Raw genomic sequence first — 19284 nt, 5'->3', positions numbered from 1 at the left:
AGCAGGCCTTTCTTTTCAGCCAAATGAACACCTACAGTCTCTCTATGATCCTCCACAGAGACACGACCTGTGACCTAAGCATGGTAACTTTGAAATGAGGCTACCTGGGTTTGGACCACCTCCTGGATCCTTTTTTCCAGTGACTTCAATGGGTTTATATTAAACCTAACAGTAATCCTAGTAGGATAATAGTGATATTCCCAAAAGAGATAATCATATCATATATTAATAAAAATAAAATAAATAACCATTCAAAGAACGAGTTGCTCTTACATGTATTTTAAAATTAATAGCTATACATATATATCCCATATAAGTGGAGTATGTTGAATTAATAAAGTATATTTAGAATTAATAAATTATGGATAATTTATAGAATACCATGTTATTTCAGCACTATAATCTTAGAAATAAAGATTAGGGACCAGAAATAGAAATAAAGAGAAGAAAAAAAATGACTGAATAACAAACTAGGGAGAGAGGAACTAGGAATTAAAAAGCAAGACTGTCTCTGTGTGTGGCACTTAATACCTGGTTATGCTACTGTTTCATAGACCTAAAGACAGGGATTGGAGGGTACATACTTGTATTGTGACCGCACAGCTGCAGCGGCTCCTGCTTCCAATTCTTGCAGCTAGGCCCAGAGCTGCGGTTGCAGAGCAGGAAACCACTCCAGAACATCCGGAAGGGTCGGTGAGCGGGTGCAAGGGCACTTTAGTGACTACTAGGGGATTGGAAAGTCCTCTAAACTGCCATGGATGTGACGGTGCTCTATACCTCATAACGGCACGTCCGATTCAGCCGCAGCTTAGGCCGCTACCTCCAGAACACACATTTTTAATAGGCTTACAAACACTTAAAACTAGTAAGAGACTCTATTTATTTATTTATTTATTTATTTATTAACAGTTTCTTATATAGCGCAGCATATTCCATTTCACTTTTCAATTTGAAACAATATTAATAGAACAAAACTGGGTTGTAAGAGACAGGCATAAAGGTAAGAGGGCCCTGCTCGCAAGCTTACAATCTATATAATGGATGTACAGTATACAAAGTGCAGTGTTCTCTTTTGCGGGCGCATCGTCTGGCAGAAACAGCCTGCCGCCCAGCACTCCCCCCACCCCCCCCCCACTCCCACTCCCCCACCCCCACCCCAATGCGCTGCGTCACAAATGCTATCATTCATGGCAGTGGAGATTGATCCCAGTTGCACAATGATCAGCATCTTTGTAACATAAAAAATAGTTACTATGTGTAGTTATGACCTTTTCATTCTAGTAACCAGCAGGATTCAGAATATGTAAGAGCCATTAGCGGATAGTAGTGTATTTTCAGGTATAGAGGGTTTGGAGAGATATCCACCAATAAATTGAGGTTAATAATTGACCTGGATAATAATACACTTCCAATACCAAAAGCTGCATTCTAGCTCAAGGCCCACATTCCAAGGACTGGGGTACATACCCTATATTTAGGGTGTCCGTTTTTAAGCTGACAATATAAACTACTTACATGTTACATGTCACTTCACATTCTGTTTTTAGAATTCGCTTTTAATTTATGTAGTAAAGGTTACATTTTAGGAGATACTGTTTTTTGAGTGCCCCACTTTAGAATACTACCACTTTTTCTTGCAGGTAGGTTACTGAGCCAGTTCTTTCTCCAGTAATAGAACATCTGATAAATCCTCTCCACCCCCAATATATACTGTAATCTGCATATAAATGGGAGGAGCAGCTAGTAATGGAGTCAATGCATTAGTGCACAGGTTCTCAAACTCTGTCCTCAGGACCCCAAACAGTGCATGTTTTCCATGTCTCCTCACAGCAACGCAAGTGAAATAATTAGCTCCATCTGTGGATCTTTTAAAATTTGTCAGTGAGTAATGAATACACCTGTGCACCTGCTGGGTGACCTGGAAAAAGTGACCTGTGTGGGGTCCTGAGGACCGAGTTTGAGAACTTCTGCATTAGTGCATTTCCAAGAGGTGCAGCAACTATCTGTTCCTAAGTGACGTGCTAAACAAGCATTAGCACATGGATGACACATTCTATGCCTGTCACTCCACAGACCCACAGGGACTGGTCAGCTGCTGCAGATTAGACCTATTCCACCTACTGAATTAGCTGGGACAGGATATGCAAAGGACAATCAAATAGATACTGTACTAAAAAAAGTATTTGAGGGGAATTCAATTGGTCTAAAGTGGCCGGGAACGATTCAATTGTTTGTTCCACAGGGCGCGAGTGCCCATCACTTTGCATTGCGACATATAGGGGCCGGAAAGCGTGCCCCAAGTTTAAAACATTTTTAAGTCAGGATTTAAAACATTTTATTATTGCGAAGGCCTCCACCCGGCCAGTGGCGGAACTTGTGAGTGGTGGGCCCAGGAGCAAAAATTTGCTTTTGGACCCCCTCCTCCAAGTTCAAAGTGCAGTGGATGACAGGGAGAGGCAAGAGGTTGACAAGGAGAGGGTGACAGGGATAGTTGACAGGCAATCGGTGAAAGGGAGAGGGGATAGGTGGTGGGTGATAGGGAGAGGTGATAGAGAAAAGCAGTGGGTGAGAGAGAGGCGAGAGGGTGACAGGCAGTGTGTGACCAGGAGAGGCAGTGGGTGACAGGAAGAGGTGACAGGCAGAATGTGACAGGGAGAGGCAGTGGGTGATAGGAAGAGGTGACAGGCAGTGGGTGAGGGAGAGGGGAGAAGCAGTGGGGGGGAGAAGGTGATAGGAAGAGGTGACAGGGAGATGCAGTGGATACCTGACACATTATGCCACACTATAGTGCCCACCCATTATGCTACACTGGAGTGCCCCCACATTATGCCACACTGTAGTTCCTCTCACATTATGCCACAATGTAGTTCCTCTCATGTTATGCCACACTGTAGTGCCCACACATTGTCACCAGTAGTTCCCACACTTTGGCATAATAATGTTTGGGCACTACAGTTAGACACACTGTAGTCCCCACACTTTACACCACTTCTAGTGCCCACACATTATGCTATACTGTAGTCCTCACACATTATGCCACCTATAGTGCCCACACAGTGTACTCAATAGCAGCATCCTCAGGCAGCCAGCAGAGCAGCAGTCACAGCCTCACAATGAGGCTGCGCTGCCGCTAAACTCCAGGTCAGAGGAGTATGTGATGGACTCCTCCAATCAGAGCTCAGCACATGCTCCTCTGACCCCACTGCAGAGACTACTGGGGTATATTACCCAGTAGTGCACTGCAGTGCTGAGCCTGACTGCACTGTGCCCTTGTCCTCTCTGCGTGTAGCTGCCCGTCGACTCAGTCACAGCCTTGATGACTGCCCGGCAAGCAGCTCCATTGCAGCCTGCCATACAACTACAAACGGCACCGGACAGTGTCGACCCCTATATTGCGATGGGCCACGGTGCAATGTCTGTCGTTCCACCCCTGCTCCCAGCTACTTCTTGATGCCAGCCGGCTGGAAAAAAATTCTGGGGTTTGCATATAAACTGCAAATCTTAAAGTTTTATTACATTTTATGTAATTTGTTTAGCTGTAGACAAAATGGGTCATATGTGTATATTAGGGGTTCTTAGCTTTTTATTACTCCATTTCCTTCTGGGGCATGAAATGTGTTTTCATTCACAGCTTTAATTCCCAAATCTATTGTGGGTCATACAAATTTGCTCTGTGTAAAATCTCTGTGTACAGAACATCTGACATAGAATTGTCCAAATTGTAGAACAAGTAATCTATTAGTATGTGAAAGGACTGCAGTAATATGTGGTCTGTGAGAATAGTCTGTGTTTAAAGAAAGAAAGAAAACACTTTAATTGGCAATAATTTGAAAACACCATATTGGAAAAATAAATGGCATGGTGGTCCTCATTTTTTAGGCTAAAAATGTATTCATGAAGATCAAAATAAAATCACTGACCTGGGGGGTCATTCAGACCCACTCGCAAGCGGCAATATGCTCGCAAGTGGGTCGATGTTCCCACTGCGCATGCGCACGACGGAGGGAGCTCCGTCATGCGCATGCGCGAGACCCGGACTGCGACAGCCAAGCTGTCGCTCCGGGTCTCGCCCCAAAGGGGGCGTGCTGTCGATGGTGACTGACAGCACGCCCCCTTTGGTGGGCCTGCCGGGGGCATGCCTGCCAGATGGAGGCGTTCCCATGGGAATGCCTACCGTCTGAAGCCGGCCCCACTGACATCACTAGTGATGTCAGTGGGAGTGATTTTGGCTCTGATAGAGCCAAAATCACTCCAGGACTTGTGGCTGGGAAACCCTACCGCAGGGTTTCCGTCGCAAGTCCGATGGTCGCGATGGTCAAGACCATCGCGACCATCTTTTTGGGCGCTCGTATATGCTGTGGGTGGTCACCCACAGCTATACGAGCGTCCAGGAGGACGCTCCATTTTAATGGAGGAGGGCCCTGATTCAGAGCGAGCGCTCTGGTCAGAGCGTCTGGCTCTGAATCAGGCCCCTGGTCCTTGAAACAAAATTGCTAAGCAGAATAGATCTGTCAGCATTTAAAACAAAAAGCTGGTAAATACCTTTTAAATAAAACCGGATAATGTGGTTTTGTAATTGGCTTGCATTTTAATTCAGCTTAAACAGATTAGAAGTTGAAGCCTTGAAGCCTTAGATGAGTCAATGAAGTAATGCATAGCATACATATTACCTTCCCAACATGTATAGTACTTGTGAAACTATCAAAACTATTTTCGAGGTGGACCTTAATCTCATGTATTTCAACCATTCACACTCATTGATCCCTAGATATCTGGTCTTCCTATCTTGTCATATATTGTTGAGTACATATGGGCGTCAGTATGAATATACTTGAAATACTTATAAGTAAATGTTTTGAAAGCATTATCAGGTTTCTCTATATGAGGCCATGTGTATTGCACATTTGGTAATATACATATATATATATATATATATATATATATATATATATATATATATTGTGGTTCTTTACCTGAAATTGGTGTATTTTTAGTTATTTGTTTTCCTATATTAGCAGCAAAGCAAATATGTCCAATCAGTCTCTCTAGGCAGCTGAAGCTCCTCCCACTCTCCGCTTATATGCCAATTACACTGCCAGTGTTCCTGCCAGCATAATTACAAGGCTTTCTTGGCTTTGTAAAATTGCATATAATATATATATATATATATATATATATATATATATATATATATATATAATATCTGTGCTTGTCTACCTTAAATTCACACTGCTCCCTCCCACATACACTCTCCGTGGGAACTCCACTTTGGAACATGTGGGGGAGGGAGCAATATTAAATACATATATATATATATATATATATATATATATATGTGTGTGTGTATGTATGTATGTATGTATATATATATATATATATGTGTGTGTGTATGTGTATATATATATATATATATATATATATATGTATATATATATGTGTATGTATATATATATGTGCATATGTATAGATATATATATATATAGATATATATATATATATATATATTACATACACTATGTATATATGCTGCGGGAGATGGAAATGTGCAATGGTATCTGACATACTCTAGTTTACAATTTATTTAGTGAGTCGGTGAGTAAGTTCTATTGATCTTGAATTTCAGCTAAAATATATAATATATTTTGGTGAGACTTGCCCACTCTTCCGGGGGCGCCGAGAGCGACACGCGATTTCGGGAGGCTCCCGACCATTTAGTGAGAGTAGGCAAGTATGCTGTAGATCAAGGGATGTTTGGATAGATGCTGAACTGGTCTTGATTTGATCAACATTTTAACAGTACATTTTATTGACCCTTGCAATTCTATTCCTCCTGAACCGGCAAGGCTCAAACAAATGCATTGGTTCTAGGAATGTTTGTTGTAAGATCGCATGGGAATTTTTAGAATGCCACAATTTCATAATGGCAGCGTTCTAAAATGGAACAAGTAAAAATGCTAATTGCAGCACTGAAGTGCCAGAGCATATCCTCGTTATAGACAGTTGTGATTTTCTGGTCATCAAATTATAATAGAGATAGCGCCCACCCTTTTCCGTCACATTTACAGGCAAGACAACCCATTTCTTTGGGTTATAGTGCTTTTCCCTACCAACCAAACTGTTCCTACTGGTAAAAAAAACTATTGCTAAAGGCCCATGAAGTCAATATGCTGTGCTATAGAGGAAAAAAAATGCTCTATCACACAAATAATGTTAAATTCACTACGGTAGATACCAACCTTACAGTGAAATTTAGTATTGGCATTATGGATACTCTTGGCCAAATATGGGTTTGAACAGTGTGGAGTTCTCCTTTTAACAATGTATTTATATAGTTAGCAATTTGCAATGCAGAGATTTTTCAGGAGTATGTTTATTGGGTTTATTTAGTAAATGTGTGTTATGAATTCGGCAGGAACATACTGTTGACATTTTCCCTCCTCCCTCACCCACCTATCAGAACATGTTTGTGCCACCTAAATATAACTTGCATAAAACTATTGGCACAATAAATTTATGATAGAAAGGATGGCAAAAATAATAAAAATTCTGATTATGAAAGGCTGGACCATAAATATGTAATATCTGTGCTTATATTTAATTGAGGTAGAATTTAGTGGTTGTATTTATTCAACATCTCTCTGATTATATTTTAGTTTATATCTATCCCTCCAATCTGGTGAATTTCATCTGCAAAGTGCACGTGACTAAACTCCCCAGATGTATTGCATGTTTCTGGGTATATTTGCAAGTTAGGAAAGTTGTACACATAAAAATTGCTCTTGGCTAATATGTGTTACCATTTATTATCAAGTTTTGTAAGGGGAATTCCTGGATAACTGCGGCTTAATGTAAGCATACATATTATATAACTGTCATTTATGCCTATATTCTTTTCTTTTTCCCTTTCAGTGAGCATGTTTTTGAACACTCTAACACCTAAATTTTATGTTGCTCTGACTGGCACATCCTCCCTCATCTCAGGGCTTATTTTGGTGAGTACGTTATATATTAATATGTTGGGTTAGTGTTGTGTATAGCCTAAGCCAGTTCAAATAAATACATGATTGATGAATTATGGGAGATCTTACAGGCTGTGTAAAGGTCAAATAGGGACACAAAAGACCTGTAATACAGTGATTCCAAATATTGTCTAGTGCATCATTTATTTGTATTCCACAATGCCAGAGATTCAACATATGAAGCATAATAATGTGATGTGGTACAAAGACAATTGTGATTTACAAAGGTACAATGACAAGTAACACAATAAAAGTGCAGATTCCATATGAGGTAGCAGTAACACTTATTTATACTGTATAAAGCATAGCCGCTTCAAGCAGGGTAGACGAAGAGGAGAGCGACATGAGACATAAGGTAGTGAGGACACTGCTCATGGGACCTTACAATGTAGGTCTGTGATCTATCTTCAAAAGCATAGACCATAAAACATTGTTCTTTATGATAGGGTTCCCTGAGGACTGGAGGTGGCAAAGCCAACTAGCCAATGGCTGTGGCTAATTAGAGGCTAGCGCTGCAACCTTCATGTGTACTTGTGTACTTTACAGACTCATTGCAGAGAGAACCCAAGTGTCCTACACTCATTATTATTATCCATCATGGTAATGTCTAAATCCCCTTCACGGAGAGGACCCTGGCGTCATCAGCCAGTGTCCAGCGTACTTCCTACCATCCAAGTGGGCATAGAGGGGGCTATAACCTTGTAGCGAGCCACCGAGCCCGAAGCTGGCGAACGGACAACTTTCTTCTTTAGGTGGGGACAACTTTCTTCTTTAGGTGGGGACAACTTTCTTCTTTAGTTGGGGACAACCTTCGGTACTTGTGCACGTAAAGTACACAAGTACCATTTAAAACATTCATTGGGTTCTCTCTGCAATGAGTCCTTAAAGTACACAAGTGCCTTTTCATGTAATGTACACTAATGAACTACACTCAGTACTGGTGGGGCAGTGCTACTAACAGACTGACAAGTGGACAGTGAAGAGACAGCAACTCCCAAGATGAGCATTTGCCTCCATATCTTTGTTTTTTTACATCAGCTGCTTCTGCTGTTCACCAGTACCTGAGAATATGTTACCATAACTACTGCATGCAATTTCCATGTACTATGTTGTTCAATCAATCTGTGTCTGTTCTTTCATAGATTGCTCCTTGTAGAAAAAAAAAAACATACATTTAAAGCATACACAATTGTCATCCATAAAAGTATACTTCCAATTTCTTATTTCCCTTATATTTAGGTAATATTTGTGCAAAGAGTAAAGACCTTGGGCTAGATTTACTAAGCAGCGAGATTCACACCACCAAAATGTAAAATTGCATTAATAATAGTTGCAAGCCAGGTGTATTTTGCATTTAATATTATTATTGCTTTAAATTTAGGTTTTGAACCCCATTAGAATCAGCAGCTTGCAAACGCCTCCGCTTATTAAATCTAGTCCTTTGTCTGAAAAAGCGGTTTGTAAGTCGGATACACACTAGCAGATGCAGATTCTGCTGATCAGATAAACGCTCTGATCCTCGGAGCGATTATCTGATCAGTGTGAACCCCGTACACATTGCGCTATTTTTAGCTCAGTGTGTACTTCTATGGGATCGAGAGGTAATGCATCTTCATTTGAAGCAGCCTATAAGAAGCAACCTTCTGATCCGACTGTTTGCAGGAGTGTTTGAAGATGTTTATCGACTAACACACGATACAATGATCAGCTGATCGGCCGGATAATTGTATAGTGTGTACCTAGCTTTAGTAATTCAGAGAGAGCAAGTTTGAGAGCAATGGTGCATCACTGATCTGCTTGGCACAATGAATCCATTTGGGTGTGCTACTGACAGATTATATTTATATGTCCGTTCAGGTTCTCCTTAAGTGACAACAAGTTAATACATTTGGGAAACAAGGACATAGTTATCTTGTATACACTTAATACATCAAACAGCATGACTTTTCTGCAACATGGAAGTATTACAAGAAAGTATAGCTATTTCCCCCCAATCTATTGATCAGCTATACAGCCATCAGCCATAACATTAAAACCACCTGCCTAATATTATGTATGTCCTCCTCATGCCGCCAGAACAGCTCTGAGCCATTGAGGCATGGAATCCACAAGACCTCTAAAGGTGTTGTGGTACCTGGCACCAAGACGTTAGCAGCAGATCCATTAAATCATGTAAGTTGTGAGGTGGGGCAGATACTTGATCAACACCTTGAACTTTTTCATGTTCCTCAAACCTTTCCTGAGCAATTTGTGCAGTGTGCCAGGGCGCATTATTTAGCTGAAAGAGGACACTGCTATCAAGGTATATATTTACCATGAAGGGGTGTACTTGGTCTGCAACAATATTTAGTGAGGTGGTATGTGTCAAAGTAGCATCCACATGAATGCCAGGACCCAAGGTTTACCAGCAGATCATTGCCCAGATCATCACACTGCCTCTCTTGGCTTACCATCTTCTCATAGTGCATCCTGGTGCCATCTCTTCCCCAGGTAAATGGCGCACTGTCGCACATGCACCCGGCCGTCCTCATGATGAAAAAAAACTGTGATTCATCAAACCAGGCCACCTTCTTCCATTGATCCTTGGTCCAGTTCTGATGCTCACGTGCCCATTGTAGGTGCTTTTGGTAGTAGACAGGGGTCAGTATATGCACTATGACAGGTCTGTGGCTACGCAGCCCCATATGCAACAGGCTGTGATGCACTGTGTGTTCTGACACCTTTCTATCATAACCAGCATTCACTTTCTCAGCAATTTGTGCTACAGTAGCTCTTTTGTGGGATCAGAACAGACTGGTTAGCCTTTGCTTCCCACACGCATTAGTGAGCCTTGGGCACCCATGAGCCAGTTCACTGGTTGTTCTTCCATGGACTAATTTTGGTAGGTACTATCCACTGCAAACTGGGAACACCTCACAAGTCCTGCTGTTTTGGAGATGCTCTGACTTACTCGTCTAGCCATCACAATTTGGTCCATTGTCAAAGTCGCTCAGGTCCTTACACTTGCCCATGTTTCCTGCTTCCAACACATCAATTTCAAGAACTGACTGTTCACTTGCTGCCCAATATATCCCACCCCTTGACAGGTGCCATTGTAATGAGATAATACATGTTATTCAGTTTACCAGTCTGTGGTTTTAATGTTATGACTGGTAGGTGTATGTAAGTGTTGAAACTACAAGTTCTGTTTAACAATTATTTTGCCTTTTATATGTGTATGCACAAAAAGACAAATCTCTGACAATTTTGAATAAAAAATTGAACTAGTTATACAGTTTTCACAAATGTAAGATTTCATAATTTTCCTCTACAAAAAAAACAATATTTTTTTTTATCTGGTTTGTCGGTAGTTATGTTCTCGACATTGTTTAAATGTTAACATTCAACAGGTTTGGCTGTGGGACGGGAGGGTTACGGGTTAGGCACTGGTGGAGGGAGGTTATGTTATGGGGGGGAGAGTTAGTGCTGTGCACTAGAGAAAGGATTAGGGTTTAGAAATAGGGAGAAATATTTACCCGAACGCTGGAGCTTCAGATGACACAGCCGGAAGTGACAGTCACATGACGCCGGAAACCACCACTGGAAAACAAGTAAGTGACCCCTGGCCAATTAGGGGTGATATGTTGACATTCTAACATGTCGACCTTTCATCAGTGTCTACATGATAAATGTCTACATTAAGTCGACATTTCATACCTCACATTCTCAACTCTCAGCCTACATCTACTTGATAAGGTGAGAGGGTTGGTGCTCACCATCCTTGGGTCAGAAATTTGTAATAGAAAAGAGGCTGTTTGCCCAATGCTACATGCAATTAGCAGTATTTTAAGTTTTTATATGTATTTTCTCTTGTTCACTGTCATTGAACAGTAATGTACATCTCCGATGTTGAGGGGTCTGCGAGCTAGATTGCAGGACCCATTCTGCACATGCGCATACCCCTCAACATCGTAGATGTACGTTAATCATCGGATTTATTGACATGTTACGCTGTTTTGGGGGTGGTGCGGGGGCGTGTCTGTTCACCATTCCCGGAAACAAGGGGGTGTCAGCTTGTTTTCCGGAAGGGATGAGTTCAGGGTCTGTATTTCGATGGATGTAGATTCCTGGCCTCTTAGGTGACCAACACTCAGGCTGCGAGAAGGTTCAGCTACCGCAACCTGAACAAACGAGCAACCATCGGTTGCGATGGTGATTCTGGCTATGACGACGGTCGCAGTGCTGGAATCGCAAATGCAGCAAGGAGGTGTCTGACACATCCTTCTGCATTTGCATCTGAGATGGACGGATTAGCACAGCCGCTTGTGTGCGGCTCTGCAAATTCGTCCATCTCTGAATCATAGTCATAGGGCCTGATTCAGAGCCGTTCGCTATTTGCGGTCGTTCGGTCAAAAACAAGGGGTGGCTATTCAAATGATCCGTTCGCAAATTGCAGTCTGTTCACACCTCTAAGTCTGAACGAGCGTGCAAAACATATACGCTCGTTTATTTGTTAAAAACGCCCCCTGGCCGCTCGCACCATACGTCATGTCCGCTATTTATTAGATTAATCGAGTACATCGACCAGTGTATGAACTGCTCGCTATTCTTGTGGTTGGTTTTTTCAACCGCTGTTTTGCGAGCAGTTCTGAGTTAAAAAAAAACAAGTGACGTGGTCAATGACGCTGCTGTATTAATTTTGCACTCCCTTAAAACGCCCGTTTTGACCTTTAAGCACGCCTGCGTTCGAATTCCACTCCCCCGTTTACAAGCACCTTCCCCTGTTAACACCCACATACGCCTCATTCTGTCACTCAAAATAGCAGGCACTCGCTATATAGCGTACAAACGATTTTCGGCCGCACTGACTGGTTCGCGCATGTGTACTAAAAACCGTACGCATGCGCAGATGTGCGAACATCGCTCGGAAAGAGCGTACGGCCGCTAGCGAGCGGCTCTGAATGAGGGCCATAGTCTTTAAGTAAAGATATGGACAAAGAGGATATTATAGTAGGTGCAGGTGAATCATTTTGAGATAACTTGAGCTCATCATACAGGCTTTATCTAACTGCAGTTGATTTTCCTTTATCATTTGGAGTCATCTACTAAATGCTAATTCTAGAAATGATGGTAAGATCATTACATGTATTTTTGAGAGGCTTTCCACCTAGCAACAGCTAGTGTGTGAGTGTGTATGTTTGGGGGTGGGGGGTATAAGAGGCTTAGGTGCAACCCCCTCTGATCCACCACTGAAAACAGGGATGGTAACTTTGAATCCCTTCCCTGTCAATCTTAGTGGAGCTGCCGCACATATGCATGGAGGCTATCGTGCATTGAGGTCATGGTCACGTTCACTGGCAGCTTCTCATATAGCAGCTGAAAGAATCAGGTTTTCTCTCAGCGTACAGATGAAGGACTCTGTATCTGTGACTGACACATTGCATTTTTCTCCAGTTAAAGTGCACATGGCCAAAAGCCTCTTAAGAGGGAGGTTATTGGGTAAGAGCAACAATGGCAAGCTGAGGCTAAATGGAATAGAGTTTAAAAGCCATTCTGTCTCTATTTGGTGAGGGATCATTACAAAACCCTATGCGAAGGTGGAATACTTGCCGGTATTGCATCCTATTCCCTAGAACAAATACAGGGCCTTATTTAACAATGCATGACCCCTGTAGCACTCGTTAAAGGGGTTATGTCATCCTTTCTGTATTTAACAAACAGATGTAATCTGAGATTACCGCTGTATGTCACTGCATTGTTGACAACATCTTTAGACGGTGAGAGCGATGCGGTCCTCATTGGCAGCAATGGGGACCTGGCAGCAGCCTTTACAGCTTCGGCGAAGCCTTCCAGGCACTGCCGGGTGAATCAGTATTGCTCATACGTAGCTTAACCGTCACACATACGCATGACAGAGTACCTCATTGCTGGCAGAAAGTGAGCAGAGGACCGAGCCTGCAAGGAGGACGTCACTGGACTTCGCTGGTGAGGGTAACTGATGATGAATACTAGTGACATATTCGTTTGTATCACTGCGATACTAACCGAAAATATGCCGCTGCTATTTGGGATCGTTGTTTACAGTTTGCAGGTCGTAGATTCCTCTAAACTACAGTTGCAGGAATCTATGATTTGCAATCTAATTTCCTAACCACCAAATCTATTAAATACATATCAGCCTATAGACTGATATTTTTTCAAAACAATTCAAACAAATCACCGGATATGACAATACCACTGATTTCTCCGTATAGAACAGGTTAATCCAGTGGTTCGCAAACTGTGCGTCACCAGGGTGCCACGGCCGAAGGGAAGCTTCTGTCCGTTTTTTTTTTTTCTAATCATCTAATGCGGGCCTGGCCAAAACGTTGATTGTGATCTACTGGTAGCTCGTGCAGCTCCCGCCGGTAGATCGCGATCAACTTCCCTACAGAAACTGGAATTCTGGCCTCTGAAGCTATAAGAGGCTAAAAAAGCCTCTGATAGCTTCAGCGTTCCCAGCGATGCATTGCACAGGGGCGCGGGTGACGTCATGACGTCACCCGTGCACCTGTGGTCCTGCTCAATGCATCACTGGGAACTTGTGAGGATCCTGCGCATCTGCTTGATCCAGTCAGCGTATCGGGAGTGACAGCAGGAGGAGCGGTCCGCAGCGTGAACTTCTGCCAGGTAAGTTCTGCACAGTGGTGTGGAGGCTACTAGTGGGGGCACTGCTTTAGAGACACTACTACAAGGGGTACTGCAAAATTGGCACAACTACAGGGAACTTTACTAAGGAGCACTACTACAGGGGGCATTGCATAATGGGCGGTACTACAGGGGGCACTACATAAAGGGCAGTACTACAGGGGACTTTACATAAAGAGAATTACTACAGGGGACATTGCATAAGGGGCACTGCTACTGGGGGTGAATAAAGGGTACTACTATAGTGGACATTGCATAACGGGCATTACTATAGGGGGCATTGCATAAGAGACAATACTACAGGGGGTATTGCACAATGGGCAGTACTACAGGGGACTTCACATAAGGAGCACTACTACAGGTGGCATTGAATAAGGGGAACTACTATAGTGAGCATTGTATAACAGGCACTACTACAGGAGGCATTGCATAAGGGGCACTACTACAAGGGGCATTGCATAATGGGCACTACTACTGGGGGCATTGCATAAGGGGCACTACTACAGGGGGCATTGCATAATGGGCAGTACTACAGGGGGCACTACATAAAGGCCAGTACTACAGGTAATTAAATTGGCTTAGGGGTGCCTTGAAAAAATGTAGATCCTAAGGGTGCCTTGAACTGACAAAGTTTGGGAACCACCGGGTTAATCTATGAATGAGATATTTAATATTGATCTTTATGTTACCCAAAAAGTTTTCACTAGTTTTTTTTTTTTTTTGTCACATCAATAAAACAGAGATCTTCTAGTTGAATTATTTTTTTTTAGCTCTTTGATTAGGCTCAATATTGAAAACTTTATTTTTTTTCACAAGTATAATTGCTGTGGAGTTTTCAATGATCGGTCATACAGTACAGTGTTGGCAAATTAACTATACTCCACATGTAGACACTCATAAAATGCAGGATTGTTTGCAATAGGCTTACCACATGCAGCCTGGTGCTGAAATGTCTTGCATCTCTATAACTAGTTTATTTTGCTGGTATTACAATAATCCAGATGGATTTTCACATTCATGTCAGTGGAGGTTCTACATATAGTGCATGCATTAAAATGAATATATGCATCTCGCTGATGACTTTAATTTGTTCTTTATTTATTGGTAACATGAAATGCTGTGATGTAACTATCTTGTCTGGTTCTTTGTTTTTGTTCAAGCTGTATACTACTTATGGGTTATGTAAATGATTGGAGTACGTGCAATTGCTAATGACTCTTGTGTATAGTGAAATACCTAAAGATGTGCCATTATCTACACTGTTATACGTAATTAGAAGGTTGGCTGTGTAATTGATTCTCTGTGGATATTTGCTGCAAAATAGGCATCTCCCCTAAGAAGATCACAGCTTGGAAATGAGCAATCCCTATGGCAGGAGAATACTTAAGTGATTTCTTTATTCGGCTAACACTTTTTTAGTACAAGAAATGCTTTGTTACTCCTCCTCAGTAGTAAACCCCCAGAGGCCTATATGTATGTACAGTATACTTTATACAGTATGTGTCTGTATTTCTGTAATGTATAAGTGTGTGTGCATACATGTGTATTCCTTTTGAATTTAAGATTTGCAGTATGATATTGTTACATAAATAGAAAAAAAAATCTTCCATGTGACCTTCAAATCTCACTTTAATATTAATATTACAAGTAAGCGCTTCAGCAAAATAAAACTATCAAAGTGTATGTTGTGGGTTTTTTTTTTTTACCAGCCAAACATTTTTTCCTAGTGGCAATTATTGATACGCAAAGCAGAAATGCTCCAGTAAATACACCTGCGTTGGAGATATCTGAGCTGTTCCTGGCAATAAAAACAATATTCAAAGTTGCAGGCAAAAATTTGATTGCTGTGACTCCTGATCTGGCCTATCAGGTTACAAATGTGAACTTGTTAAATATAAAAAAGAATATAGTAATTCAGGCGCAAACCACATATAAAATGGCTAGTAAATAAATATCTCTTAGGACAAAGCAGCTCCTAAAAAAGTGGATATATTCTGATTCCCCTCAAGTACAACAAAAAAAAAATAATGTATTCTAAATCAGATAAGTAAATAAATCTTAAAATGGTTTTAAAAAGAAACCCAATATATAAATTAACTGATATAAAAGGAGCGCTTAATAAAAAGTATAGATTTATTACATGAAAATATCACACTCAATAAATACAATTCACAATAAATTAAATATTATACAGTACAATTGATCAGGACAGGCTATCAAAAAAGTATTACATCTATCTATACAGAACTTAATAACCACATATAGATATGTTTTATCTCTTTGCTATCAGACTCTTATCCTTCTGCAGTAGGTGTCCATAAAAAGGAGGGTTGAAAGACCAATACTTCAGAGCAGATATTCAGTTCTTAACTGCACAAATAACATGATATTTTTATGGACACCTACTGCAGAAGGATAAGAGTCCGATAGCAAAGAGATAAAACATATCTATATGTGGTTATTAAGTTCGGTATAGATACAGTAGATATAATACTTTTTTGATAGCCTGTTCTGATCAATTGTGCTGTATAATATTTAATTTATTGTGGATTTTATTTGAGTTTGTTAAATATAAGTTTAGTAACTTTAACATACTGTACTGCTAACAAAACAATTATTTTTCATTTACACTGCCATCATTATCATTAAAGATGTTTTGCTTTTTATACCACATGTACAGAATGCTATAGATAGTGGTGCTTGAAAGTTTGTGAACCCATCAGAATTTTTTATATTTCTGCAGAAATTTGGCCTAAAATTAATTCAGATTTTCACACATATCCTAAAAGTAGATAAAGAGAACCAAATCAAACAAATGAGACAAAATATTAGACATGCAAATTTTTTTTATTTGAGGAATGATCCAATATCACATATCTGTGAGTGGCAAAATTATGTGAACCTTTAGGCTTAGCAGATATTTTAAAGGTGAAATTAAAGTGAGATGTTTTCAATCTATGGGATGACAATCGGGTGTGAGTGGACAACCTGTCTCTTTAAAAGAACAGGGATCTATCAAAGTCTGATGTTCACAACACATGTTTGTGAAAGTGTATTATGCCACGATCAAAGGAGATATCTGAAGATCTCTGAAAAGAGTTGATGATGCTCATCTGGCTGGAAAAGGTTACACCTCCATCTCTAAACAGTTTGGACTCCACCCATCAACAGTCAGACAGGTTGTGTGCAAATGGAGGAATTTCCAGACCATTATTACCCTCCCCAGGAGTGGTCAACCAACAAAGATCACGCCAAGGCGTCTAATAGTTCGCAAGGTCACAAAGGCACCCAAGGTAACCTCTAAGCAACTGAAGGCCTTTCTCACATTAGTTAATATTCATGAGTCCACCATCATGAGAACACTGAACAACAATGGTGTGCATGGCAGGATTATAACTAGAAAAATCTTCAAAAAGAACATTGCTGCCTGTCTGTAGTTTGCTAAAAACCACCAGGATAAGCAAGAAGACTATTGGAACAATGTTTTGTGGACAGATGAGTCCAAAATAAAGCTTTTTGATTTAAATGAAAAGCGTTATGTTTGGAGAAAGGAGAACACTGCATTCCAGCATAAAAACCCTCATACCATCTGTGAAATGCGGTGGTGGTGGTATCATGGTTTGAGCCTGTTTTGCTGCATCTGGACAAGACGACTGGCCATTATTGATGGGACAATGAATTCTGAATTATACCAGAGTATTCTAAAGGAAAATGTCAGGACATCTGTCTATGAGCTGCATCTCAAGAGAACGTGGGTCATGCAGCAAGATAACGACTCAAAGCACACAAGTCATTCAACCAAAGAAGGGTTAAAGAAGAATAAATGTAAAGTTTTGGAATGGCCAAGTCAAAGTCCTGACCTTAATCCAATCGAAATGTTGTGGAAGGTCCTGAAGCGACATAACAGAGTTGAAGCTGTTTTGTACAGAGGAATGGGGTAAGATTCCTCCAAGCCCATGTTCAGGACTAATCAACAATTACCGGAAACGTTTAGAAGCAGTTATTGCTGCACACGGATGTCATACCAGATTCTGACTGAAAGCAAAGGTTCACATACTTATTAGATATGAGATATTGGATCATTTTCCTCAATAAAGTAAATGAGCATGTCTAATTTTTTTTGTCTCATTTGTTTGATTTGGTTCTCTTTATCTACTTTTAGGACTTGTGTGAAAATCTGAGGTAGTTTTAGGCCAAATTTCAGCAGAAATATAGAAATTCTGAAGGGTTCACAAACTTTCAAGCACTACTGTAGATGTATAAATACAGATATTTTTACCTTAATTGTCCCCACTTAACTTGCTGAATTCTTAACTCAAAAATATATCTTGTTTTCAAGTTAGCTTCCATTATTCATCAAAGCTGTTCAGGCCTGTGCAAGAATTTCATGTGATCACACAATTCACTTGGCTGTGGAAGAGTGTAGCTGCTAATGTTATCAATGATCTACTGTAGTTATGCATTACTATTACAATTTAGATAACACAGGAATAGATTTGTGACTGCCAACAAGATCAGCATTGGACAATTGTCCTGATAACGACATTCTTGCTCCTTTAAGTTGATGAGAACTAAAATAACTTTATTGAAAAACTCACATGACATTGATTTGATTTATATGTGTAGCCATTCCAACCCTCTCTAAAGACTGGTACAATTTTTTTCTTCTCAGCCAGTTCTAGAATCTTTAAAACGTATACTTTTTGTTTAATAGATGAAGAGGGGTGGGACCAAACTGTCATATTTCTTATAAAAACACGTAATATTAGTCACGCTCCCTCCTCATAGACCCACAAATCTCTGCATTTTGCTGCCCATCCCACCCATTTCACTAGGAAGCGGGTGAGAAATCTATTAGTATGTGGGACTCCCCGAATATCGTGGAATAACAGCTGTGATGCATGTCCTAGCTGAGGCTATGATCTTTCTCATTCTCTAACCTTCTCAAGGCTGCACATTACACTTAGTGGATCTGAGTCACACACTGCTGTGTCTGCTTTAGTGTTTCTTGCTGTAGTTGTGTCTGTGACTCTATACTGATGGTAGTATCAGCCCTTCCCCAGGTGTACAAGTGTGTGTCTGCATGTGCAGGGACTATAGATGCTGTAATAGTGCTTGGTGCTTCTTTAGCTGCCACCGTCGGTCGCACAGGGGAAACTTGCACCAGCCCTATGGTATGGCCTCCAGTGTGAGTAATTAAGCATCTGTGTATGCAGCCAGTACAGCTACAGGCTTGCGACACTCCCATTACATACCCATAAGTCAGACCATCACCGTGCATCTGTTTAACATTTCTGATGTCGTTGTGTCATTCGCATACACCGTGTAATGCATGCGCCGTACAAGTTTTGTAGGGACTCGTGTGCACGTGTAGTAGCAATCAATTCAATGACATTGGAATTGTGTGCAACTCAGAATCAGGATCACTATCTGTAACAAGTAAAAATAAAGAAATCAGTAATAACATACAGTATAAGTATAACACTAAACGCCCCCATACACAGTGCGAAATGCACCTTGCAATGGCCAACCGATGGCCGACATATCGGGCAGTCCCCCACATGGAGTGATCCGCTGCCCGACCGCCTGAGGTGCCAGC

At 41.0% G+C, this 19284-nt stretch overlaps 1 protein-coding gene across 3 annotated transcripts in view; it reads left to right on the top strand.

The window, feature by feature from the left end:
* The window catches only part of ST7 (suppression of tumorigenicity 7), a 122915-nt gene that overhangs the window by 48993 nt on the left and 54638 nt on the right, over nucleotides 1–19284 (top strand). For all 3 annotated transcript variants that reach the window (XM_088456242.1, XM_088456233.1, XM_088456250.1), the window contains exon 2: nucleotides 6910–6992. In XM_088456242.1, the coding sequence (XP_088312368.1) occupies nucleotides 6910–6992 (83 nt within the window). The remainder of the gene's footprint in view (nucleotides 1–6909; nucleotides 6993–19284) is intronic.

This window comes from Taudactylus pleione, unplaced genomic scaffold, assembly GCF_031769625.1.
Source record: "Taudactylus pleione unplaced genomic scaffold, aTauple2 ptg000041l, whole genome shotgun sequence".
Taxonomy (NCBI): domain Eukaryota; kingdom Metazoa; phylum Chordata; class Amphibia; order Anura; family Myobatrachidae; genus Taudactylus; species Taudactylus pleione.
This window is presented reverse-complemented; position numbering and strand designations above follow the sequence as displayed.